At 45.8% G+C, this 26,501-nt stretch overlaps 1 protein-coding gene across 1 annotated transcript in view; it reads left to right on the top strand.

The window, feature by feature from the left end:
• Window positions 1-26,501, top strand: part of LOC123759762 (paired box protein Pax-2-A-like) — a 71,659-nt gene that overhangs the window by 26,011 nt on the left and 19,147 nt on the right. The window contains exon 3 of the mRNA XM_069319174.1: window positions 20,636-20,740. Within this exon, the coding sequence (XP_069175275.1) occupies window positions 20,636-20,740 (105 nt within the window). The remainder of the gene's footprint in view (window positions 1-20,635; window positions 20,741-26,501) is intronic.

Here is a 26,501-nt window from a genome sequence, read left to right on the forward strand (position 1 = left end):
GGGAAAAAATGGTACCCATCATTAACTTCCATCCAAGAGCTTTCACACAGGATTGAATCCCCTCCATTCTGGATTAATACTCGACTAAGTGCGACTTGATTTACACCAACCGGAGCTGTTATATTCACCGGCGGAGTTGCCAACCCTTCGTACCTGGTGGCTCGATCAATGGAAATTTTCCCGCTCGTGTACAGACACTTCGGAATAACCAACTCCTCCTCCTCCTCCTCCTCCTCCTCCCCGAGGACGCTCCGGAAAATGTATTTGTCACTAATGAATAGGGATATGACTCCCTAAAAAGAGGATTACAAAAACCTTTTTGAATAATGCGGAAGGCCTCCCGGTTGGCATCTGTGATCAGCCCGCCAAGAAGACGCGTCTCCCCAACCTATCGTTCTCAGTTTTACCACCCCCCTGATTGCAATTAATTTCACCCTGGGAAATCGCTTATGCCTCATTTGTACAAGTTAAAAAGGATGCTAGCCATTAAACCCCATTTATTCAATTAGATTTTTTTAAGGAAAATTAAGAGGAGGTCTCTGATGACTCAGGCAGATCCCCAGCAGGAAGATTGAGTGATTTTACGAAAATGTGCGAGCAACAAGGTCGGGTTGTTGTCGTTCAGCGAGGCGTAATGAGTCGACTGCCTTTTGTTCCTCCAAGCCAATTCCTCTCTTATACAGGGAATCACAGGGGCCATCATCACCTTAAACGATGCCGTGGCGCTACATAAGAACGAATATTAACAGTTATTATTAAATATTTATATAAATATAGAGAATATGGTAACTGCAATACACCTCACGCCACAAACATTGTCGGATATTGACAAAAACAAACATGTTCATCCATTAACATATGATCCCAAGCCTCTCTTAAAACTAGGAGGAGACTCGCAGAGGCCCCTGAACATTCCATCAGATTAATGAGTTGGTGTGCGTGCGTGTATGGATGACTCCCTTGTGTTTACCTGTTGTCTCGAACGCCTACGAGAATTATCGTACCTGCGGGGCTGCAGCAGTAAATTAGTCGGGGCTTGGATGGGATACCATGCTAATCGAAATTTAAGCATCCCAGCCTCGCCGGCTGCTGTTCTGTATCAACAAGTTTCACCCTCGCTGGTGATTAGATCTGATCACTGCGGATCCCTTTAATTCGATATTTGTTAGCTGTTTGGCTTCACTGAATTTTTTAGCCTTCCTGCTTGTTTTTGTGTTTTGTTTTTCAGTGGAGGATTTCCACTTTGGTTGGTAAAAAATGTTTTCATTGCAGTGGACGGGACACATTGAACACGGCATCTTATAATACACAATATTCTTAGAAACCTGAGTATATATATATATATATATATATATATATATATATATATATATATATATATATATATATATATATATATATATATATATACATATATATATATATATGTTGGGGGTGGTAGGAGAAGATAATATTAGTGTTCAGTGAGAAACAACAAGGTCTCTTCTGAATACTTTTTATTTTCTTCTCCGAGGCTATGGGTCCCCACATTGGCTATATATATATATATATATATATATATATATATATATATATATATATATATATATATATATATATATATATATATTCTTTGTGATGCTTAAAAAAAATACAAAATTTAAAACTGAATTTGCAAAGCGTTCTCGTTTATTACATCTTCAGCGGGAGTAATAAGCGAGAGTGCTTACCAAAGTTAGTTTTTACATATAACTCTTTTTCTGTACATACTCAAAGAAATGGGAATTTTTTCCAGGAGGTTTTGGCGTTCATAAACACATCTTTAATAGTAAACCTTTAATGGTGTAATCTTGTATACACCCAGACACACACACACACACACACACACACACACACACACACACACACACACACACACACACACACACACACACACACACACAGAAACATGCGTTATACAATAGAGCGAAACTACCAGACATGACACAGATTTTCCTCCTAAATAAACCTAAATATCCTACATATGATAACCAAACAACACATCACAAGATGGAGAAACGATGACGTTTCGGTCTTGGACCATTATAAAATTAACCAGACTCTGATTTGTTTGTTTGTTTGCTAGATTGTAAAACATTAAACGCTGATTTCTACAAATTTTTAAAAAAATTCTAACTTTTTTGCTTTGTCTCTAATAGCAAATAATATGCTATTACTGATCGTTATAGAAAGTTTCCTCACCTAATATTGTGAAATAATTTGGCAGCATTCTGCAGATTAACCCACATCAGCTGTGGATTTTGTTGTATTATGCTAAGTTTAATGGAGACAAGATATCAATAATGATTATCTGTATAATGATATTTATAGAGGCTGCATCCTTAACCCATGAGGCAGTTATCCGTCATGCCACTGTACATGGCACTGTCTGTGGCACTATCCATGACACTGTCAATGTCACTGCCCGTGGCACTGCCCGCGGCTCAAGTTCATGCCCAACTATCATACCGGCGAGTGTGTATTTGCGGAGACTGTCATGAATGAGACCAGAGAATAAACGAAAATTACAGAGGATCGAAGGTCGAAAGTCATACTAATGCCTTCGTTCCCTGTCCCTTAAAGCCCGCGGTGATGTAGTGCCGTCCTTTCCCGTCGCTTTATATGCAAATTAGGCGATGGCCCGGTAATTAAACTCGGGCTTAACGAGTGATCAGCAACACTTGGCTATTTTACTTGTAGATGAATGGAAATGGCCCGCCATCGTAAATGTGTTGAGGATGGTTAGGCCAGGGCTTGTGTGTGTGTGTGTATATATGATGGGTTTGTATAATGAATGCATTGTCACTCATTCTTTACAATGAATAGATGCGGGCGGGAAGCCTCATAGGTAGTTATACACACTCTCACCAAGCTCGTTGTATGCAATTAAATGGAATAATGTAGAATCTATATCTGGTTTTGTCTACACTGATGATTGCAACAGAGGTAGATCACTGCTCTCAGAGTGTGCGCCATATGTGAGAAGCGTGACTGTTAGTTTGTGGTGATTACTGTTCATTGAAATATGTAAATATCTGATGAAGAACGAACCGGAAAACAGAAGAAACTTGATTTTCACCATATTTATGTACATTATGTACATAACTAGGAGGTTATGGTCGTGTCACTGTATGACACCACAATCACTCGCATAACCAGAACCACCTAACTCAATCTTCACCACCAATACAATCACCCCCTACTAGCCCTACAATCTCCACCACCAGCTCCCTACAATCTCCACCACCACCAAGAACAGACTTGCGAGAGAGGCTGGGTAGCTGGAAGCGGCTGTCTGAGATATGGCAGCCATTTGGGAATGAGAGGGGAGCAGCGGTCTTGGTGAATAGGGAAGGGTTCTTGGTCCCCACCCCCCACCCCCCCCCCAGTGTGTCTGGCTGGGGGGAGTGCTGGGGGCTGGGGGAGGCCTGACCAGCCACTTCGCTGCCTCAACCACCAAACACTAATTCTGCACACTGCAGTCCCCGCTATTCCTCTTTCTTGTTCATAGTCGCCGCGACACCTCGCACTCCACCTTGTAGCGAGGTGGACGAGTCACACACACACACACACACACACACACACACACACACACACACACACACACACACACACACACACACACACACACACACAGTACATCACAGGAGATTACTATGCAAACTCGAGAGGCAGGCGGGAGTAAGCAGAAAAGCACTAACATGGGTAATGAATTACCAAACCGACAGGAGTCAAAGAGTGACAGTGAGGGGCGTGAGAAGTCCGACTGGGCAGGGTAACAAGCTGAGTGCCTCATGGATCTGTGCTGAGACCCATACTATTCCTCATTTATATAAATGACTTATCTCCAGGAGTCATTTACGTCGAACTTTACAGAGGATTCAAAACTAATGAGAAGGGTTATGACAGATAAAGAATGTAAGACAATCAAAGAGTCCTTTAACAAGCTGAAGAGTTGGTCCGAAAAAGGGCTACTGGAGTTCAACTCCATCAAGTGTAAAGTGATAGAAATGGGAACATGTGATAGGAGATCAAAAGGGCAGTACACGATGCAAGGGAACCATAATGACTAGAGAAAAAGACTTGTGGTAGACATACCACCAAACCTAACTCCGGAGGCTTATATAAACAGGATCGTTTCAGCAGTAACTCTACAATACTGAAAGTTAGAGCGTCACTCAGGAACCTAAATAACGTGATAGATCGCTGTGCACCGCCTGGGTAAGACCAGTTTTAGAGTATTTCGTCCCATCGTGGAGCCCCCATCTTATAAAGCACCTCAGGAAACTCGAAAAGGTTCAGAGATCAGATTCACGAAGCAGTTACGCTAGCACTTACGAACCTGTACATCTTTTCTCAATCTTTGGCGGCTTTATTTACAATTATTAAACAGTTAATGAGCGCCGAAGCACCAGGAGGCTGTTTATAACAATAACAACAGATGACTGGGAAGTTTTCATGCTTGTAAACTGTTTAATAAATGTAACCAAAGCCGTCAAAGATTGAGGAAAGATGTACACGTTTATAAGTGCTTGCGTAACTGCTTCGTGAATCTGGGCCCAGAAGTTTGCAAGGAGATTCGTCCCAGAATTACGAGGGATGAGGTACGAAGATAGACTGAAGAAACTAACCCTGATGACGCTAGAAAGGAGGAAGGGAAGGGAATTATGAAGAGAAAGCGCCAAGCCATTACGACTATATAATACTTGGAAGGGGTCAGAATAAGGATTTGGGATTGGACGGGGAGAAAGGAATGGTGTCCAACCACTTGGACGGTCCGGGATTGAACGCCGACCTTCAGGAAGCGAGACCGTCGCTCTACCGTCCAGCCCAAGTGGTTGGGCCTTGTGTGAAATGATTGTTCAGGGGAGGTCGTTGTGTGGGATGATTGTTGTGTGGGACGATTGTTCAGGGGAGGTCAATGTTAGAGATAACTGTTCAGGGGTCATCGTTGTGAGAGATGATTGTTGAGGGGCGGTCGTTAAAGGAAATGATTGTGTGAGGGGGGGGGGATAGGTGGTCTTGGTAGGAGGTCATAGAAGTTAAAAGAAAACACTAGACGAGTCTCAGCTGGAGTATATGATCAGCCTGGCTGTAATGACTGTAGACTGCGGAAACGAACAGCCTCATAGATCAGGCTGGCCCCAGGCCAGATTAGGGATTGTAGAATTATGAAACCATCAACAAGTATAAACGGTGAGGTAGACATTCACATAGGAGAGGTCGAGGAGGAGGGGGACAAGGTAGTAGAGATAGATAGATAGATAGATAACTTTCTGGCTTTCAAGCAAACCTTCCGTCGAGACAGCTGAAGCACACAGAGCAAATGGCGCAGAAAAAGCTGTAAGACAAGGCAGCCAAACAGTGCGGTCGGGCGCCAAGGAATTACATTAATGTTAACAGGAAAGCCGAAAGAAATGGTGACAGGAGTCGACGTCCACCACAGCGGGGAGTCGGTCAGCGACTCGAGGGTGACGTCTGTCCCTACTAGCTGCAGTTGACCAGCGGGGTGCCCGACCTCCTGCTAGCTGTAGTTGACCAGCGGGGTGACCGACCTCCTGCTAGCTGTAGTTGACCAGCGGGGTGACCGACATCCTACTAGCTGTAGTTGACCAGCGGGGTGACCGACATCCTACTAGCTGTAGTTGACCAGCGGGGTGGCCGACCTCCTACTAGCTGCAGTTGACCAGCGGGGTGCCCGACCTCCTACTAGCTGCAGTTGACCAGCGGGGTGCCCGACCTCCTACTAGCTGCAGTTGATCAGCGGGGTGGCCGACCTCCTACTAGCTGCAGTTGACCAGCGGGGTGACCGACCTCCTACTAGCTGCAGTTGACCAGCGGGGTGACCGACCTCCTACTAGCTGCAGTTGACCAGCGGGGTGGCCGACCTCCTGTTGTGTGTGCGTGTGTGTGTGTATGTGTATGTTCTATCTAGCTAGTTGTTCTTACAGTTATGCTTGCTGAGGTTGGGTTCTCCTCAGCTTCCAATCAATTGGTGTACAAGTTCCTTATAACCTACTAGGCTCTATCATCTTGAGGTCATCTTGAGATGATTTCGGGGCTTAGCGTTCCCGCGGCCCGGTCCTCGACCAGGCCTCCTTTTTGTTACACCCCCCCCCCCCCGGAAGCAGTCCGTAGCAGCTGTCTAACTCCCAGGTACTTATTTACTGCTAGGTAACATGGGCATCAGGGTGAAAGAAACATTTTGACCATTTGTCTCCGCCTCCACCAGGGATCGAACCCGGAACCTTAGAACTACGAATCGGAAGCGCTGTCCACCCTCCTTGTCCACGCCCTAACACCCTCCCAATTCATCATCATATCTACATTTGAAACTGTGTATCGAATCAGCCTCCACCACATCACTTCTTAGTGCATTCCAAGTGTGTACTCACCTTGTTATACTCACCTACTTGTTCTTGCGAAGGTTGAACTTCGGCTCATTGGTCCCGCCTCTCAACTGTCATTCTATTGATTTACAGGTTCCTCAGCTTAATGAGCTCTATCAAATCAACATTTGAAACTGTGTAAGGAGTCTCCATCCACCACATCACTTCCTAGTGCATTCAATTTACTAACTACTCTGACACTGAAAAAGTTCTTTCTCATGTCTCTGTGGCTTATTTGGGTACTCACCTTCCACGTGTGCGTCCATGTCTCCTCGAGGTCTTCTCTCCTCTCACCCTGTACGTGTACCACCCGTGATGATTGATTGAGATTAAAGAGATTTATTTGCAATTCATCTCAAGTGCAAACAGCATCCGTGTGCTGCATCGAACCTCTGTTTATATTCATACTGCAAAGTAATTGTCGTAGAACTAGCACATAACTATGTCATGTCACTTTGGACACAATATAGAGGCAGCACCGATCTCATCAACACATAAATATAGTCATCAAATGAACGTTCCTCTGATTAATCATTGAATAATGTTTACCATTCTCTGCCACCACACACGAACTCACTCACTCACTCACTCTCTCTCTCTCTCTCTCTCTCTCTCTCTCTCTCTCTCTCTCTCTCTCTCTCTCTCTCTCTCTCTCTCTCTCTCTCTCTCTCTCTCTCTCTCTCTCTCCATTCTTTTTGCCACCACTCTCTTCCTGGCACTACTCTCCCCCCCCTGTCACTACTCTCTCCCTGCCACCATTCTCTCCTCACTTTCATTATCGTACCATTTCTCTACTACCTTCCCTTCCACCGCTTTCTACTCTTTTCCCACTACCCCTACATTTCTTTCACCATTTCCCGTTCCTCTGCCACCATCTTCCCTTCCCCCACCATCACCTACCCTTCACCCACCACCTCCCCCCCTCCCTTCACCCAGGAGCACCTTTTCAATCTGACCTCTTCCCCATCAATATACCACCGCTCCCTGACTTGTCTGACCCTACTCCTTCCCTCTCCCTTTCCCCATCCCTTTCCCCTCCCTTTCCCCTCCCCTCCCACGCTCCATCTATCATGGCGGCCGTATGCAGCTCTCTGGTAACAAGCAATTAATTATTTCTTGATGGACGCACTGGTCACTCCACCAATAAGGATCGCCAAGATAATGGTTGTTAGGAGCAGAGGGGTCGGTGGGAGAGGGGAGGGGGTCGGTGGGAGAGGGGTCGGTGAGAGAGGGGAGGGGAGAGGAGGATGTGGATGGGAGCGGGGAAGGGCAAGGAATGAGCGGTTGGTGTGAGGGAAGAGTGCAAAAGGCACAGCAAAACAGAAACGACTAGTAGAAGGCCGTGAAAAATGCGACAGAAAAAGATGACTGGGTGAGGAAAAGGGGAAGAGGCGGGGAAGATAAAGGAGGGAAATACAGTAGAGGTGGAGAGATAGAGGATAGTCAGGAGGGAAGAGAAGGAATGAGAGGAGGATATACGGAATAGGAGAGATTAATTTGAGTGGAATGCTTAGTTCTGTTGCTCATTCTCGCAGCACCCAAGGTGAAACTCCATCTGGTCCAACTGCTTTATTTCTTCTTCTTAGCCCCTTGAGTAATTTTTCCACTTCGTCTTGAGATACCTCTATGTATTCTATGGTGTGCTCTGGAATTGGCACTAGGTCCGGCTCTCTGAACTCCTCATTTTGTATAAATACACTTTGGAACTTTTCATTTAGTGTTTCACACATTTCCTTTCTATTCTGAATGTCCTCTCTTGAGGACATTCTGTCTCCATAGTGTCCTTTCTTGAAATCAAGTTTATCAACTGTTTCATTGTCCCCATTCTCTTCCAGATTATATCATGATCATTCTTTCCCAATGGAGGACGATACTGAATGTCAAATATCTGTTCTTTCCTGGTGAATATTAGATCCAGTATTGACAGAACATCCTCTTCCCTCATTCTTGTGGCCTGCTTGACGTGTTGATACATGAATGTCTCCAGAATTAGGTTTACAAATCTGCCTGTCCAAATGTCCTCCGTTCTTGTCTCGTAGGTTTCCCAGTCTATTGCTTACACGTTGAAGTCACCCAGCACCAACAATCGTGATTTATCTTTATCTACTTTTACTATTATCTCTCTCATGACCATTATGAGGCCCTCTCGCTTGTCATCTAGTTCCCCCTATGCCCATATGTTGCTTGCTGGTGGGCTGTAGGCATTTACCATTATCAGTTTATCAATCTGTATTGTACTATACAGTGTGTGTGTGTGTGTGTGTGTGTGTGTGTGTGTGTGTGTGTGTGTGTGTGTGTGTGTGTGTTTGTGTGTGTGTGTGTGTGTGTGTGTGTGTGTGTGTGTGTGTGTGTGTGTGTGTGTGTGTGTGTGTGTGCGCGCGCGCGCGCTTACCTATCTGTGTCTACGGGAAAATGCCCCTCTTAATGCCCCCTCCTATTTGCCTTCTTTCTGTTGAGTTTCAACTGAACTACTCTGACTTTCAAATTCTTTGTCGAATCAGGCCTTAAAGTTATGGATGGAGGTGGCTTCCATTTCTTCCTCTTGTAGAGCATTCCACTTGTTAACTTCCCGTACAGGGTACGAGTACTTTCTTACTTCCCATCGGCTCATTTGTGCTTCTAGCTTCTACCTGTGTTCTCTTGTCCTGCTTTTTCTCAGTTTAAAGAGGCTACCCTTTTCCACCTTATCTATTTCCCGCAGTATCTTGTAAGTTGTGATCATATCCCCTCTCTTCCTTCTATCCTCTACGGTTGTAAGATTTAGTTCCTTCAGCCTATGATCGTAGCTTATCCCTCTTAGTTCTGGCCCCAAACTTGTGGTTTAACTTTGTATTTTTCAAAGTTGGCTTAATGCTTCACAATGTGCGAATTCCATACTGGTGATGTGTATTTCAGTATTAGGCGAACAAATGTGGTGTTGAGTGCTTTGAAGGAGTCCTGATCCAGATTCCTCAACAATGTTCTTATATATATGCCATCATCCCATGCGCTGTCAATGTTATCCTGTTTATGTTTGCCTCCGATGTGAGTGTCGGCATTATATCCATTTCCAGATCCTTCTCTCTTTGATTCCAGTAACTGATTTCTACGTGTAGTGTAGATGCCTTCTGGTCACTTCATTCCCTTTCCCATCCTCATTACCTTTCATTTGTTGGGATTGAATTCCAGCAACCGTCTGACTGCTCCTGGAGTTTGTCAGTGTTCTCCTGTAACTTTCTGCAGTTCTTCTCTGTTTCCACATTCTTCATGAGCTTTGCATCACCTGCAAACATTGACATGCCTGAGCTCACTCCTTCGGGTAGATTCACATAAATTAGGAACAGCTATGGTACCAGGAGAGAGCCTTGTGGGACCCCATTTGTTACATTCCTCCAGCTTGAAACCTCCTCTCTGCCTGTGACTCTTTGCTTTCTGTCCTTCAGGTACTCCCTTACCCAGTCCAGATTTTCACAGTTATCCCAGCCTGGTTCTCCATCTTGTACAACAGTATTTAATAGGGAACTGTGTCAAATCCCTGTTGACAGCCTAGACAAAATCAGTCTACCCAGCCTTCCTTTTTCATTCTTATTTTAGTAACCTTGTCATAAAACTCAATCAAATTTATCAGGTAGTACTTTCAATTTCTAAATCCATGCTGATTTTTTGTCACAAAGTCGAGCCTCTCAAGATGCTCCATTCTTTTTTAATTGATTGCTTTCTCCTGCACTTTAGAAGGAATACTTGTCAATGTCACCGGTCTGTACTTTAGTGCCTCCTTGCAGTCCTCTTTCTTTTGAATATTGGGACTACGTTTGGCTTTTTCCCAGACAGCTGTGAGACTTGTTGTCTCAAGTGTTTTATTGGCTATGTTAGGCAATGGGAGACAGAGTATTTCTGCTGTCTCCTTGAGCAGTTATGGTGAGGGTGAAGACATGATGCAGGGAGGGTGAAGACGTGAGGGAAGGAGGGTAAGGACGTGAGGCAGGGAGGGTGAAAGCATGAGGCAGGGAGGGTAAGGACGTGAGTGAAGGAGGGTAAAGACGTGAGGCAGGGAGGGTGAAAGCATGAGGCAGGGAGGGTAAGGACGTGAGGGAAGGAGGGTAAAGACGTGAGGGAAGGAGGGTAAGGACGTGAGGGAAGGAGGGTAAGGACGTGAGGGAAGGAGGGTAAGGACGTGAGGGAAGGAGGGTAAGGACGTGAGGCAGGGAGGGTGAAGACATCAACAGCGTCAGCACCTCCTCCCTGACTGGTCAACCCTCGCTGTACCTTCCGGAGCTCTTCCAACAGCCACTCTTATTTCCCCTTATTCTCGCGCCCTCTGCCTCTCTGGCTCTTCCTGTGTGTGTGTGTAGTTGTTCTCATCTATTTGTATTCGCCTATTTGTGCCTGCAAGATTGAGCATTAGCTCTAAGACCCGCCTTTCTAGCCGCCGGTTGTCTAAAATAATGAAACCTGGACTCTAGCCTACCTACTTTTAAAATTATAAATGGAGTCAACTTCAACATCCTGCTCCCTTAACTTATTCCATTCCCACTATTTTTACGCTAAATGGAAACTTTCTAACATCTCTATGACTCATCTGAATCTCAAGCTTCCACCCATACCCATTGTTATATTGGTATTCATTGTAAACGTTTCCTCTATTTTCACTCTGTTAATCCCTCTCTAAGTATTTTATTCGTCTCTATCATATCCCCCCCCCCTCCCCTCTCTCTCCTTTTTTCTAGCGTCGTGAGGTTTAGTTCTTTCAGTCTCTCTTCATATCCCATCCCTCGCAATTCTTGGACAAGCCTAGTCGCAAACCTCTGAGCTTTTTCTAGTTTTCTAATGTGTTTATTTACATGGAAGTGTCACGGTGGGGCGACATTGTGTGTTTGTATGCGCGTTGGTGTGTGTGTAAATCGAAACTATTAATTTTATCCTTTTCCGATAGACGTTTTTGGGCCATTGTGGAACTTAGTAGCTTATATATGAAGTCCATATAAAATATGTAGATATATTTTGCCTTAGTTAATCGTATATTATCCCACAGAACCTTTATAGTGAGTTTCAACCTAGTAAATAAAATTTCTATATTAAAGTCGAGGACTTCGGGAATAAGCACTTGCATTTGCTCCGGTTGCTGCTCTGTGAAGCCTTTCCTCCAGGTGATCCATGCACAACGCCGGTGAAACGTCTGATAGTGTTCTGTTTTGTGAGGTCTTGGTTATGAGCCTAAATCTATCCAGAAATCAAATTTTGATGCAAAAGGAAGCAATCTAAGCTTCTTCGGCATTTTTATATCTTTTTTATGAGATTTATCAGAGGAGATGAAGGAAAGGCGCGGCCGTAAAGACAGATTAGATCAGCCTAGCCAGTCTCCAGCCTTCTAGCTTCTCCCGGGAAGAAATATCGACACACTTAGGGAAAAAACATTTCCCCCGAAAAAGAGAGTAATCTTATGGAGTCGTCTGGTGGAAGTTATGACTCGCATGATGTTAATGGTCGTACATGTGTCTAGTTACCACCATATTATCACACGTTATTTAGAAAAATGGTTTAACAGAGCAACCGCAACAGCGAACATAAACCCATCCCATAAAACTCTATTACAAATCCTCTAAGAGCTCACAGAATACAACAGAAGAAAAAGCAATTAAAAATATGATTTCAAATAGAGTGAAACCGACAGCCCAAGATCAGATTAGAATTCATTATTTACTACAAAACAAAAGTAACTGCTGATTTAATTCTTAAGAACAGCCCCAATAAGCAATATAACCCTCTCCAAGAGGCAAACTTGATATACCAATTTACATGTCCCAGTGAAGGAAGTCACCTTCGATCTATTTATATTGCAATGACCACCACAAAGCTTTCTAGAAGGCTGACCTGCCATATACAAGCTGGTGCCCCTAAAAATCTTATGCAAAGTGTACATAACACAACACTCAATAGGAACAGGCTAGTAGATAATACAACAATCCCGGCATCCATCACTGACCAATGAAGACTGCAATTCCTGGAAGCTATACACATAGGAGAAAAAAGACCCATACATATACAGAATAACGACTTCGATTCCTTGCCTACGCTCAGATACAGATCACACCAAACATCACCATATAAAGACAACATCTTCTACCGTGTTCTTCCCCTCCCCCCCCTACTGCTTTACCCAATTTTTTTATTAGCCTCTTTCCCAATTATTCCTCCATTATTCCCTAATTCCTTACCTTATATTTGATACCCCCTATATTCCTTCGAATCTTCATCTCACCCAATCAAACTTCACCTCTTCCACATGTATATTTAAGACAAAATTTTACGTTTTGTATTCATTCTTTACCTGAAGATGTTCCAGAGTGGAACGAAAAGTTGTAGGAACTAAACTCTTCAATAATCACTTGTTTCTTTACCATGAATTTTGGTAACTTGATTGCTCTTAACCAAAATCATGGTTTTCTGATTTGTATTTAAGCAGATTCAATAATGTTTCTATGGAAAATGCTTTTACAATTAGTTATCGAAGAAGAATTCTCATTGGGAGAGTTCTTCTTTAATAATTAAATTAAAAATATTTTCAATAGAAACATTATTGAATCATACTTATTATAAATCACAAAAAAATAAATATTATCATTAGTAATGGTTAATATTACTAGCCTAGGGTCCTAGCTTCCACTTGCTGTATTGTAACCACTATGCCAGCAATTGCTTAAAAGAGGCAGAAGGTCGTGAGACACACACAAACACCCAGCAAGACTTGTGGAGCATTGTCTTGAACATGCTAGGATTGCACAGATTGTGTCAGCAAAGCTTGAAAAGTCTCGAAGTCCATCAGGCTTCTCTGATCTAGAGGACAGTCTCAATTCCTGTTGAGGTACGACACCAAAGGAAATGTTAACCAACAGTGCAGGCTCACACGGAATGAGGCATTGACGAAAGCCAATGGCACATTTCAGGAACATACACTAGATCAGAGAGGCTTTGGTGTCAGTGTTATGCACAAATAGAGACAGTATCTTTGCACATAGAAAAATCTTCTAAAATATGAGAGATCTGTATCAATGACATATATAGGTATGCTGGACCAGGGAAGAAGATATAAGAAAAATATTTACTGTTTTAAAATGGGGAAGTGGCGAGAGGCGATAAAGAGAAGCCTAAAAAAAAAGAATTTAAGCAAGAACATGGAGCAGGAGGCAGGGAACAAGAAGACTAAGGTGGAGAGTTGAAGGCGAGCACATCGTGAGAGCCTTAATTACTGGAAGAAGCAGACAGGTTTTACAACGACGGAAGACGACCGCGGGAACTTTTAAGTCAACTGCGCCCGGGATGAATTTGGTCACCAGTGAAAAACATTGTCGTCGACTGCCTTGATGGCGCTGGTGCCTCTGTTTGCTGTAGTTATTGTTGCAGCCGCTGTTGCTCTTGTTATTCTTCCAGCCTCTGTTACTCTTGTTGTTGTTACAGCGTTTGATACTCTCATTATTTATTACGAAACAGATGTGCTGTATCTGGTGGCACTACCTCTTTTAATTCTCTTCCTTGTAGTCTGGGGTTTTGTAATATCTCTAAAATGTTTGTGATTATTTAATACGCCATTCCGTTCCCTATTTGTAGTACTGTTTCCCCAGAACTAATGATGAGTCAATGATTAACTTGTTTGTTAATGGTGGCACCGTTGCTGTTGGTCCTGGCCGAGACTGAGGGGAAATGCTGGTGGGTGGGGATGAGGGGTAAAAGTAGGGAAGGAAATATTTTGGTGGGTGGAAAAGAGAGGGGGAGGGGCTGGTGAAAAGGTGGAATGGGGTGTGGGGAGGGATACAAAGCTCATTCATAGGAAGGAACGTAGGGACGGAAGACCCAGCAGCTGCACCTACTCCTGCTCCATGGCCCGAAGCTTCCACTTTCTGACCCTGGCTGACGTAAACACTTCCCTCCTTCTCCACCACCACCTTCTGCCCTTTCGCCAGCAGCTTTCACACCCCCCATTCCCCCATAATTTCCCTCCAGTGCCGGCTGCCAACTCCCTCCTGACGACCTCCTGATGGAGATCCTGCCTCTCATCCCTCTCCCTCCCAACCCCATTCCCTCATTATTCTTTGCGTCTCTTTCTCCCTCCCTCCCTCCCTCACACACACACACACACACACACACACACACACACACACACACACACACACACACACACACCCATTCGTCTTGAAACATCTCTCCCACCTCTGGTTTATATTCACTCACTGACTTTTTCTTATTTTTTTCTTGTTTAGCCGGCATCAGTCGATACTTTCCTTATTTTATTTTTTGCGAAGCTTCTTCAATGATTACATATTGCTGCCCTTGGCTAAAACCGAGCCTCCATCTCGGCCTGCGTCTCAACTTTCGTTTCAATCTCAGTCTTCGTCTTAGGTTGGCCTTATAATGTTGTTTGTGTTCGTGTCCCCGTCTCCTGCCTCCTTACTCCGTTTGTGGAAGCTGCTCTTCCTCTTTCGTTATTTAACACCCATCCACCTCCTCCTGCTTCCTGTCGTTTATCTTCCTCCTTCTTGTCCTCCATCTTCCTTCTTCTGGTTTTCCACCGTCCATTCTTTTTTTCATCCTCCTTTCTCCTGTTGTACGTGTTCGTTCTTCCTCGACCAGGAGGCCTGGTCGAGGACCGGGCCGCGGGGGCGCTGAGCTCCGAAAACATCGTAAGGTTCCGTTCATCCCATTTTCCTTATATCGTGCTATCTCTCTTCCTTCTACCTTATCATCCTAGTTTTGTATGAGTTTCTGCGACATTTTCGCCTTCAACTCTTCGCGTTCATTCCTTTGGATAGTATACCCCCCATCTCCTCCCCTCCCCCCCCCCTCCCCTTCCACTACCTTTCCCCGTCCCTCCACCACTATCCACTCCTCTGTTCCTACCCCCACCACCTCTCTCGCCACCATCAACCACTCCCTCCCCTTACTACCCGCCTCCCCTCTGCCACCCTCACCCCCGTGCCATCCCCCCAACGCCCCCTCCCTTCCTCCGACCCTCTCTCCCCCTCCCCATTCCACCTCGTCCCCTCGCCCCCTCCCCTCTCCGCCACTCCACCCCCTGCTGGCTTTATTTGGCCATCTCTACAGTGTTATAATCGACCTTTATATGGAGTCAGTGGCTGCCGCTTTGCTGCCTTCTACCCGTGTGCTGCCTTCTGCCCGTGTGCTGCCCTCTACCCGTGTGCTGCCCTCTACCCGTGTGCTGCCTACTACCCGTGTGCTGCCCTCTACCCGTGTGCTGCCCTCTACCCGTGTGCTGCCTACTACCCGTGTGCTGCCTTCTACCCGTGTGCTGCCTTCAGCCCGTGTGCTGCCTTCTATCCGTGTGCTGCCTACTACCCGTGTGCTGCCTTCTACCCGTGTGCTGCCTACTACCCGTGTGCTGCCTACTACCCGTGTGCTGCCTACTACCCGTGTGTTGCCTACTACCCGTGTGCTGCCTACTACCCGTGTGCTGCCTACTACCCGTGTGCTGCCTACTACCCGTGTGCTGCCCTCTACCCGTGTGCTGCCTACTACCCGTGTGCTGCCTTCTACCCGTGTGCTGCCTTCTACCCGTGTGCTGCCTTCTACCCGTGTGCTGCCTACTACCCGTGTGCTGCCTACTACCCGTGTGCTGCCCTCTACCCGTGTGCTGCCTACTACCCGTGTGCTGCCCTCTACCCGTGTGCTGTCCTCTACCCGTGTGCTGCCCTCTACCCGTGTGCTGTCCTCTACCCGTGTGCTGTCCTCTACCCGTGTGCTGCCTTCTACCCGTGTGCTGCCTACTATCCGTGTGCTGCCCTCTACCCGTGTGCTGCCTACTACCCGTGTGCTGCCCTCTACCCGTGTGCTGCCTTCTACCCGTGTGCTGCCCTCTACCCGTGTGCTGTCCTCTACCCGTGTGCTGCCCTCTACCCGTGTGCTGTCCTCTACCCGTGTGCTGTCCTCTACCCGTGTGCTGCCTTCTACCCGTGTGCTGCCTACTATCCGTGTGCTGCCCTCTACCCGTGTGCTGCCTACTACCCGTGTGCTGCCCTCTACCCGTGTGCTGCCTTCTACCCGTGTGCTGCCTTCTACCCGTGTGCTGCCTACTATCCGTGTGCTGCCTTCTACCCGTGTGCTTCCTACTACCTGTGTGCTGCCTTCTACCCGTGTGCTGCCTACTACCCGTGTGCTGCCTACTACCCGTGTACTGCCTACTACCCGTGTGCTGCCTTCTACCCGTGTGCTGCCTACTACCCGTGTGCTGCCTACTACCCGTGTGCTGCCTACTACCCGTGTACTGCCTACTACCCGTGTGCTGCCTTCTACCCGTGTGCTGCCTACTACCCGTGTGCTGCCTACTACCCGTGTGCTGCCGCTCAGTTAATCGATCCTTGGATGGTGTCGTCAGAAGTCTTCTCAGTGTGATTTTGATGTGATCAAGTCCCCTCAGTCTGATTTTGAAATCAAAAGCCTATAAGCAGTGCGATTTTGAGGCCAATGTCTCTTCGGTGCTGTGTTGTGATTAAAATTCTCCTTTAGGACGTTTTTGATATCAAAAAGTCTTATTTGGTGAACAAATCCACAAGGGTCGTGACAAGGATTCGAACCTATGTCCGAGATCATCCCAGACGCTCGACTGAGCTACGACATGGTCAAAAGAGTTGAAACCAGAAATTGTACCTAACTTACTTAGATCCTGCAGCCTCTCCGAGACAACAAGCCAGGGTTTTACACAACTCCCCCCATGCACTCAAGCTATGTCAATAGGCCTCTTCCTATTAGAGGCCTACTTCCTATTAGTAGGTCAATAGGCCTACCTCTTCGCCCTTACTTCATTACACACAGAAATCACAATAGCGTGATGCATCAATGAACATTTGGTGATCCACAAAGTAAACCTTTGCTTTGATGTCCATAGGGAATGGAAAGGATGGGGGAACCAATTCTTAATAGTAGTTGTGTGTGCGGTAGAGTCGCGCGGGCAGTGGTCAGAGGCGCAGAGGGCGCTGTCCTGGAAACACAAACCGAAACTGTCTCTATTTTCCGCTTGTTACAACTTGTAATAAAGTTGTTACATCTTGGCTTAACATGTTTATGACGTAATAGAACGTTGTTACAACTTGCTATATTGGTTGTTATAACTGGTTAGGTGTTAAAACTTGTTCGAACGTTGTACCGACGTCGTAGTTTCGGTGTGTGTTTGGCGGGTGTGTAACACAAGTGAATAATTGAAATCTGTGTTGCAGATACACTTGTCAGACAGTATACCGCGCGGTTACCTTGCGATGCTTTCGGGGCTCAACGTCCCCGCGGCCCGGTCTTCCACCAGGCCTCCTCAAGTCAAGGTAGAGTGCTAGGCACAATTAGCTGTACTAATATTACTCTTTTTTCATGCAATATTGATACATGTCAAGCAGTGTATTATCGGTCTCATCTAGTATGCTCGACACTGTGATGTGTATACTTAAAAGAGTGTATGCATACAAGAGTGTATGCATACCACCACGGCCAAAGAAGCCCATTAGGGAAGGTTGCGGTATAATACTTTTGACATGATATATCACCTGTGGTACATAGTGCTAAGTCCCATTTCACCATACACACGCCTTATGTCTCACTACATATAGGCGTGATCTGTTACATATCTCGCTACACATTCCCGTGATCTGTTACATATCTCGCTACACATTCCCGTGATCTGTTACACATCTCGCTACACATTCCCGTGATCTGTTACATATCTCGCTACACATTCCCGTGATCTGTTACATATCTCGCTACACATTCCCGTGATCTGCTACATATCTCGCTACACATTCCCGTGATCTGTTACATATCTCGCTACACATTCCCGTGATCTGTTACATATCTCGCTACACATTCCCGTGATCTGTTACATATCTCGCTACACATTCCCGTGATCTGTTACATATCTCGCTACACATTCCCGTGATCTGTTACACATCTCGCTACACATACCCGTGATCTGCTACACATCTCGCTACACATTCCCGTGATCTGTTACATATCTCGCTACACATTCCCGTGATCTGTTACACATCTCGCTACACATACCCGTGATCTGTTACATATCTCGCTACACATTCCCGTGATCTGTTACACATCTCGCTACACATACCCGTGGCCTCCCTTAGCACCAGAAAATACTAGAGACCTCAACTGCATTTGGTGTCGGCGATGTTCTACCAGCCCAGGGGAGACACACATGATTACTGACTCCACTTGATTGTTGGGGGTGATTGTTGGGGGTGATTGTTGGGGGGGGGGAGAAACATTTGGATTTCTATTTATGCTTCGCGTGACCCTCCATGTTCATTGTTTCTCAGAGTTCCGTTCCCTGCCGATAGATGTCACTAGTGAGGCGGCGCATTGAGGCGGGGCAGCCATTGGAACGAAGCACAATATGTTTCTTGACAATATGAGCCCTATGTCAGTGGGTAGAAGGGAGGGGAAACTGTTAGAGCCAGAGGAACATAGGGATGATTGGGGAGCAGGAGAGTAGTTGATAGTTAAGAGGGGGAGAGAGAGAGAGAGAGAGAGAGAGAGAGAGAGAGAGAGAGAGAGAGAGGGGGGGGGAGTCATGAGAATGACGGAAGAGAGAATTTTAGTATCTATGGGATAGATATAGACAATAATAATTATCATGACAGATATAAAAGAGTTGGTGGGGTGAAAATCTTTCTTCCGATATATATATATATATATATATATATATATATATATATATATATATATATATATATAGGGCGTGATATATATATAGGTAAACTAAAAGAATAGTTAACTGTAGAATGTATTACACTAATTATAAATTTACACACCGTTTGAACCAACATGGTTCATTCTCAAGTGATGAGACTGTACTTGGTCTATTGGATTTATGCCATTAGAAAAGGATCAGGTACATAATACAAATAGGTGAAGAGTACAGAGTAAAGGGAGGTAGAATAGGGCGTGAATGGGGATGAATGAAGCGGAAAAAAGGGAGGAAGCACATACATTAAAGAGGTGTAGTGGGCGTGGTTTTGTGAGCAGTGTCGTCTACGTTGGCATCTTCACGTTCCGGTCTTGTTCCGACTCACGTTCCGGTCACGTTCCGGTCACGTTCCGGTCTTGTTCCGGTCACGTTCCGGTCACGTTCCGGTCACGTTCCGGTCTTGTTCCGACTCACGTGGTGGGTAGAGCGAATAGTTCTCTTAATTGGGTATTTATGGTGGGTTGTTCGGCTTTTATATGATGGCTTCAAGAATTTGCAATCACAAATTACAACAAGAGTCCTCTTGTCCTGCTTTCTCTCTATCTAAAGAGGCTATCTTTGACAACCTTATCTATTCCTCTAAGTATCTTTTAAGTTGTGATCATATCCCTCTGTTGCTTCTGTCCTCTTGTATTGCAAGATTTTGTTCCTTCAGCCTATGATCGTAGCTAAGCCCTCCTAGATCTGGCAACAATCTTGTTGCAAACCTTCGCATTTTTTTTCAATTTTGTCTTAATGCTTTGTAAGGTGCGAATTCCATACCGGTGATGCGTACTCCAGTATTGGTCGAACAAATGTTATTAGATTGCTTTGAAGGAATCCTGGTTCAGGTTGCTAAACAATGTTCTTATGTTTATCAGCGTCTCATACGCTGCCGATGTTATGCTGTTTATGTGTGCCTCCGGTGTGAGTGTGGGAATTATATCTACTCCCAAATCCTTCGCTCTTTCTGTGTGTGTGTGTGTGTGTGTGTGTGTGTGTGTGTGTGTGTGTGTGTGTGTGTGTGGGTGTGGGTGTGGGTGCATGTGAGTGTGTATGTGTACTCACCTAGTTGTGCTTGCGGGAGTTGAGCTTTGGCTCTTTGGTCGTGTGTGTGTGAGTGCGAATGAGTGTGAGTGTATGCGTGTGTCAGAGAGAGAGAGAGAGACAGAGAGAGAGAGAGAGAGAGAGAGAGAGAGAGAGAGAGAGAGAGAGAGAGAGAGAGAGAGAGAGAGAGAGAGAGAGAGAGAGAGAGAGAGAGCAGAAAGAAAGAGAGACAGACAGTCAGAGAGAGAGAGAGAGAGAGAGAGAGAGAGAGAGAGAGAGAGAGAGAGAGAGAGAGAGAGAGAGAGAGAGAGAGAGAGAGAGAGAGGAGAGAGAGGAGAAAGAGAGACAGCCAGTCAGAGAGAGAGACAGAGAACGAGAGAACTCCATGCACTCAGCACCAGAGCACCTAGTGCTACATATATATACATCTCAGGCCAGGTAGAGACCCACTCCCCTCTCCCTCCTTCAGGAACCCCAGAGGGCAGCCCCTCGGCCCACCCTCAGGCAGGTGTTGGAGATGCTGGGGGAGCAGCCATGACCTGGCACCACAAAAACAATGCAGAAGGAGACAAGTGTGAGTCGTTTGTCTTAAAATTTCAGTTATATTTTTGTATGTTTTATCTTTGTTTAATTATTCATAATTGTTCGAACACCGGAGAGTAATACATGAATATATATAACTAATATATATATATATATTATATATATATATATATATATATATATATATATATATATATATATATATATATATATATATATGAATTTATATATAAATATATGTATGAATGCATGAATATATATGTATGTGTATGTGTAATTTTCATTATGTGCTTTGGAGTCAGCTTTTCAATTGTGTGTGAGTGGGTATATGTGTGAGTGTGTATGTACTCATCTAGTTGTGCTTACGTGGGGGTTGAGCTTTGGCTCTTTGGTCCCGGTCTTTGGTCTTTCTTCTGTGTGTCTGTGTGTGTCTGTGTGTGTGTGTGTGTGTGTGTGTGTGTGTGTGTGTGTGTGTGTGTGTGTGTGTGTGTGTGTGTGTGTGTGTCTGTGTGTGTGTGTGTGTGCATCTGTGTGTGTGTGTGTGTGTCTGTGTGTGTGTGTGTGTGTGTGTGCATCTGTGTGTGTGTGTGTGTGTGTGTCTGTGTGTGTGTGTGTGTGTGCATCTGTGTGTAGCTCAAACAAGATAGTGCTCCGGTGCACACAGCTTCCAACAGATTAAATCCAAGACTTTCCATTGGGTCTCTGTATTAATCTAACTCTACATATAGCAGCTTCTGCTTACATATTTTAATCTGCGCTTACATATGCCAAATTGCGCTTGCAAATGATAATTTGTGCTTACATATAAGAACTTGAACATACGTATGACTATGTGTACACACATGTGGCAACATGCCGTTACATATAACAACTTCAGCTTACATATATATAGCAACTTTTACGTACATATATGGCTACCTGTCTTTACATTTGGTAACTTGTCTTCAACATATAGTGACCTTTGCATATTGCAATGTGCCTTTATATACATATGGCAACTTATCCTATCAAATGGCAGCTTCTTCATACATATCAAAAATATTATTAAAATGTCGACGAACCGCTGTCGGAAATCTCTCTCTCTCTCTCTCTCTCCTCTCATCAGGCGAGTGTATATGCCTCCTCCCTCTCCCTCTACTCTCCTCTTCCCTCTCTCTTCCACCCCTTCCCAGATCTCAACCCTTCTCTTCCCCTTTCCTCCCAAGATATTACCCCTCCCTACCCTTTCTCCTTTCCCCAAACTCTCAGGAAACTTTTTATTACCTTTCAGAATGAGATCATCTCTCACCATCCAGTTAATTATCAGAGAGAATAGATGAGTAACTCGGGAAGCTGTGGCTGTGGTGACACTGTGGTGGTGCTGTGGTGGTGCTGTGGTGGGGCTGTGGTGGGGCTGTGGTGGTGCTGTGGTGGGGCTATGGTGCGGCTGTGGTGGGGCTGTGGTGGGGTTGTGGTGGGGCTGTGGTGGTGCTGTGGTGGGGCTGTGGTGGTGCTGTGGTGGGGCTGTGGTGGTGCTGTGGTGGTGCTGTGGTGGTGCTGTGGTGGGGCTGTGGTGGGGCTGTGGTGGGGCTGTGGTGGTGCTGTGGTGGTGCTGTGGTGGGGCTGTGGTGGGGCTGTGGTGGGGCTGTGGTGGTGCTGTGGTGGGGCTGTGGTGGTGCTGTGGTGGTGCTGTGGTGGTGCTGTGGTGGTGCTGTGGTGGTGCTGTGGTGGGGCTGTGGTGGGGCTGTGGTGGGGCTGTGGTGGTGCTGTGGTGGGGCTGTGGTGCGGCTGTGGTGGGGCTGTGGTGGGGCTGTGGTGGTGCTGTGGTGGGGCTGTGGTGGTGATGTGGTGGTGCTGTGGTGGTGCTGTGGTGCAGCTGTGGTGGGACTGTGGTGGTGCTGTGGTGCAGCTGTGGTGCAGCTGTGGTGGGGTTGTGGTGCAGCTGTGGTGGGGCTGTGGTGGGGTTGTGGTGGTGCTGTGGGGCAGCTGTGGTGGGGTTGTGGTGGTGCTGTGGTGCAGCTGTGGTGGTGCAGCTGTGGTGGGGTTGTGGTGGTGCTGTGGTGCAGCTGTGGTGGTGCTGTGGTGCAGCTGTGGTGGGGCTGTGGTGCAGCTGTGGTGGGGTTGTGGTGGTGCTGTGGTGCAGCTGTGGTGGTGCTGTGGTGCAGCTGTGGTGGGGCTGTGGTGCAGCTGTGGTGGGGTTGTGGTGGTGCTGTGGTGCAGCTGTGGTGGTGCTGTGGTGCAGCTGTGGTGGGGCTGTGGTGCAGCTGTGGTGGCAATACTGGTGACTGTGGTCATATCTAATATCTCACACACACACACACACACACACACACACACACACACACACACACACACACACACACACACACACACACACACACACACCATAAAAAACACATAAGGAAACTGGAAAAGGTTCAGAAGTTTGCAACAAGACTCGTCCCAGCGTTACGAGGGATGAGGTATGAAGAGCGCCTGAAGGAACTGAACCTTACGACACTAGAAAAAAAGAAGGGAGAGTGGGGGATATGATAGGAACGTATAAAATACTCAGGGGAATTGACAGAGTGGAAATAGACGAAATGTACACACGGAATAGTAACACAACGAGGGGACATGGGTGAAAGCTGGAAACTCAGATGAGTCACAGAGATGTTAGGAAGTTTTCTTTTAGCGTGAGAGTAGTGGAAAAATGGAATGCACTTAAGGAGCAGGTTGTAGAAGCAAACTCTATTCATAACTTTAAAACTAGATATGATAGGGAAATGGGACAGGAGTCATTGCTGTAAACAACCGATGGCTCGAAAGGCGGGATCCAAGAGTCAATGCTCGATCCTGCAGGCACAAATAGGTGAGTACACACACACACACACACACACACACACACACGGGTCTGGTAGCTGAGTGGACAGCGCGCCGGACTCGTAATCCTGTGGCCCGGGTTCGATTCCCGGAGCCGGCAGAAACAAATGGGCAGAGTTTCTTTCACCCTGATGTCCCTGTTACCTAGCAGTAAATAGGTACCTGGGAGTTAGACAGTTGTTACGGGCTGTTTCCTGTGAATGTGTGTGGGGGGGGGGGGAACATTAGTTAGTAACAGTTGATTGACAGTTGAGAGGCGGGCCGAAAGAGCAGAGCTCAACCAACCAGAGCTCAACTAGGTGAATACAAATAGGTGAATACACGTTTTACTGATCAGTTATTTAGTATAATTATACCTGGATTGTACCTGTATGACGTTCTAGGAGTTCTTCAATGCCCCAAACCCGGCTTGGGGCCAAGCTTCTTGGCTTGTGAGAGCTTGGTCCAACAGGCTGTTGCTTGGAGCGGCCCGCAGGCCCACATATCCACCACAGCCCGGTTGGTCTAATAGTTTGAACTATGCTTGAAGTTTGAAATTTATTTAATCTTTATTCATAGCTTCCATAACTCATTCCAGTTACTACAAGTTGGTGCGTGTAATACACCGCTGTGGCCCTGTGACTTACGTCTCTCGTTTTCTTTCCTGTGTCGGTTAGGGTTTGGTTAGGGTTAGGTTAGATTTAGGTTAGGGTTAGGGTTAGGTTAGGGTTAAGTTAGGGTTAGGTTAGTGTTAGGTTAGGGTTAGGTTAGGGTTAGGTTAGGTTAGGTTTAGGTTAGGTTTGGGTTAGGTTTAGGTTTAAGTTAGGCTTATGTTAGGTTTAGGTTAGGGTTAGGTTCGGGTTAGGTTTGGGTTAGGTTTGGGTTAGGTTTGGGTTAGGTTTAGGTTAGGTTTAGGTTAGGTTAAGTTAAGGTTAGGTTAAGTTTGGTTAAGTTTAGGTTAGGTTAGATTAGGTTAGGTTAGGTTAAGATTAGATTAGGTTAGGTTAGGTTAGGTTAGGTCTGACCTTGCCCGCTGTGACCTTGTTTCGATTGTATGTTGTGTGTGTGTGTGTGTGGGTGGAGGTGCAGCGTGTTGGTGTGGGGGTACATTCAGGTTCTAGTAACTCGCGGCCCCTGCACCTTACCCCAACATACTTCCCCCTTCCTTCTCCCCCTTCACCAGTCTCTCCCATATCCCCCCTTCCCCCTGGTGCACGGCTAATTGTTTACTCTGACACACGTACGGTCCTCGTCACAGTACGGCGTGTCCGAGACGGACGTGCATAGCTGATGTCTCTCTCCATCGCCAGTCACTGCTCCCTCTCCTGTGGTGTTGAGCATGGGGCCCAGAGGAGCCAGATTCACGAAGCAGTTACGCAAGCACTTACGAACGTGTACAGCTTTCCTCAATCTTTGGCGGCTTTGTTTACAATTACTGAACAGTTATTGAGCTTGGAAGCACCAGGAGGCTGTTTATAACAATAACATCAGTTGATTGGGACGTTTTCATGCTTGTAAACTGTTTAATAAATGTAACCAAAACCGTCAGAGATTGAGGGAAGATGTACACGTTCGTAAGTACTTGCGTAACTGCTTCATGAATCTGGCCCCTGCATGCTTACCAGCACGATTCAACTCTCTCTCTCTCTCTCTCTCTCTCTCTCTCTCTCACTCTCACTCTCACTCTCACTCTCTCCCTCACTCTCAGACTCCTCACACTCACGGCCACACACTGCCTGACTCTCGAGGATCGTCACACCTGGTGAGGTAACTGAGGTACACCAATAAACACCTGAGGCAGCGCATGGGCCGCCGTACACATAATAAATTGGTTGATATGCGACAAGCAGATGATCTGACGCTCCTAATAAAGCTTCGTAGCAAGTCAAACTTATTATTTGCAAGTAGTTCTCTGGAAACTGTTGCTTGAAAGACGAATTCCACTTAAAGTACAATATTTTGCACAGTGGCTCATTTGTCTCTATTTAGCGTAGTGGAAATGAGAATAATATAGAACGTTTTACTGACTGAGGAGAGCAGTACATAGAATTTCAGTTAAGTAAACCCCCTCTGCCCTGGCATGTGTTAATAAAGGGTTAGTTTAAAACCATGAGAGTTCGAACGACATTTGTCTTTCTCCGCAGGCCGCGGCTCGTGGTGCCTTGAGCACCAACCCTCGGTAACTGTCGAGGACGCAAGCACTTGCCTTCGGGAACTCACCTCAAGCACACCTCTGAAGATCTGTATTCCCTCTTAAAATTTCCTTAGCACAACCCTGCCCAACCCTGGAATTATATGGCCTTAAGTTAATTAATAGCGGGAAATCAATGTTAATTTTCCCGAAGTCAATGACTAATATATATTTCTATAAAAAAAAATATGTTTGGATTTTTGTCAAAATATTTTCGTAGGTATACCGACGGGCAATGCCAAAAGGTCGTCCTGGGGGTCTGAATGTGATCCTGTCACGCTGCTCTCTGTTTAATTCTGGCAACTCCGATCCGCCTATGTTCATCCCGTACCCCAGACCATTATGTATCAATTTTGGTGAAGCTGATAGATTCCAAGCGTCTGGCCTACAACTTCGAACAGATGTTCTTTCTTATATAGAAAGATAGATATATAGATAGAAAGGTAGATAGATATATACTCTATATAGAGTATACGATCTGTCAGCGCTTCTCTACCTCGTCTCCTGTACTTTAGCACATCTCTGGTGTTATTACTGTTTTTCCTCACATTCATATCAATACCATTTTTACATTATCTCTTCTTCTTGTCCTTTCCTTCCCTCTTTCCTTTAACTTTTCTAACACTTCCTCTTAGTCATTATAAGTGTATCCTCTTCCGCCTTGTACCTCTGTTCCATCTACCGAGATCACATCCCTCCCATATAGTTTCCATTGCACCAATTCCTTTATTACCATTTCTCATTGTATCTTCCTCTGTCGCAACCCCTCCGCGTTCACTAC

The sequence above is a fragment of the Procambarus clarkii genome, chromosome 8 (assembly GCF_040958095.1).
Source record: "Procambarus clarkii isolate CNS0578487 chromosome 8, FALCON_Pclarkii_2.0, whole genome shotgun sequence".
In the NCBI taxonomy this organism is placed as follows: domain Eukaryota; kingdom Metazoa; phylum Arthropoda; class Malacostraca; order Decapoda; family Cambaridae; genus Procambarus; species Procambarus clarkii.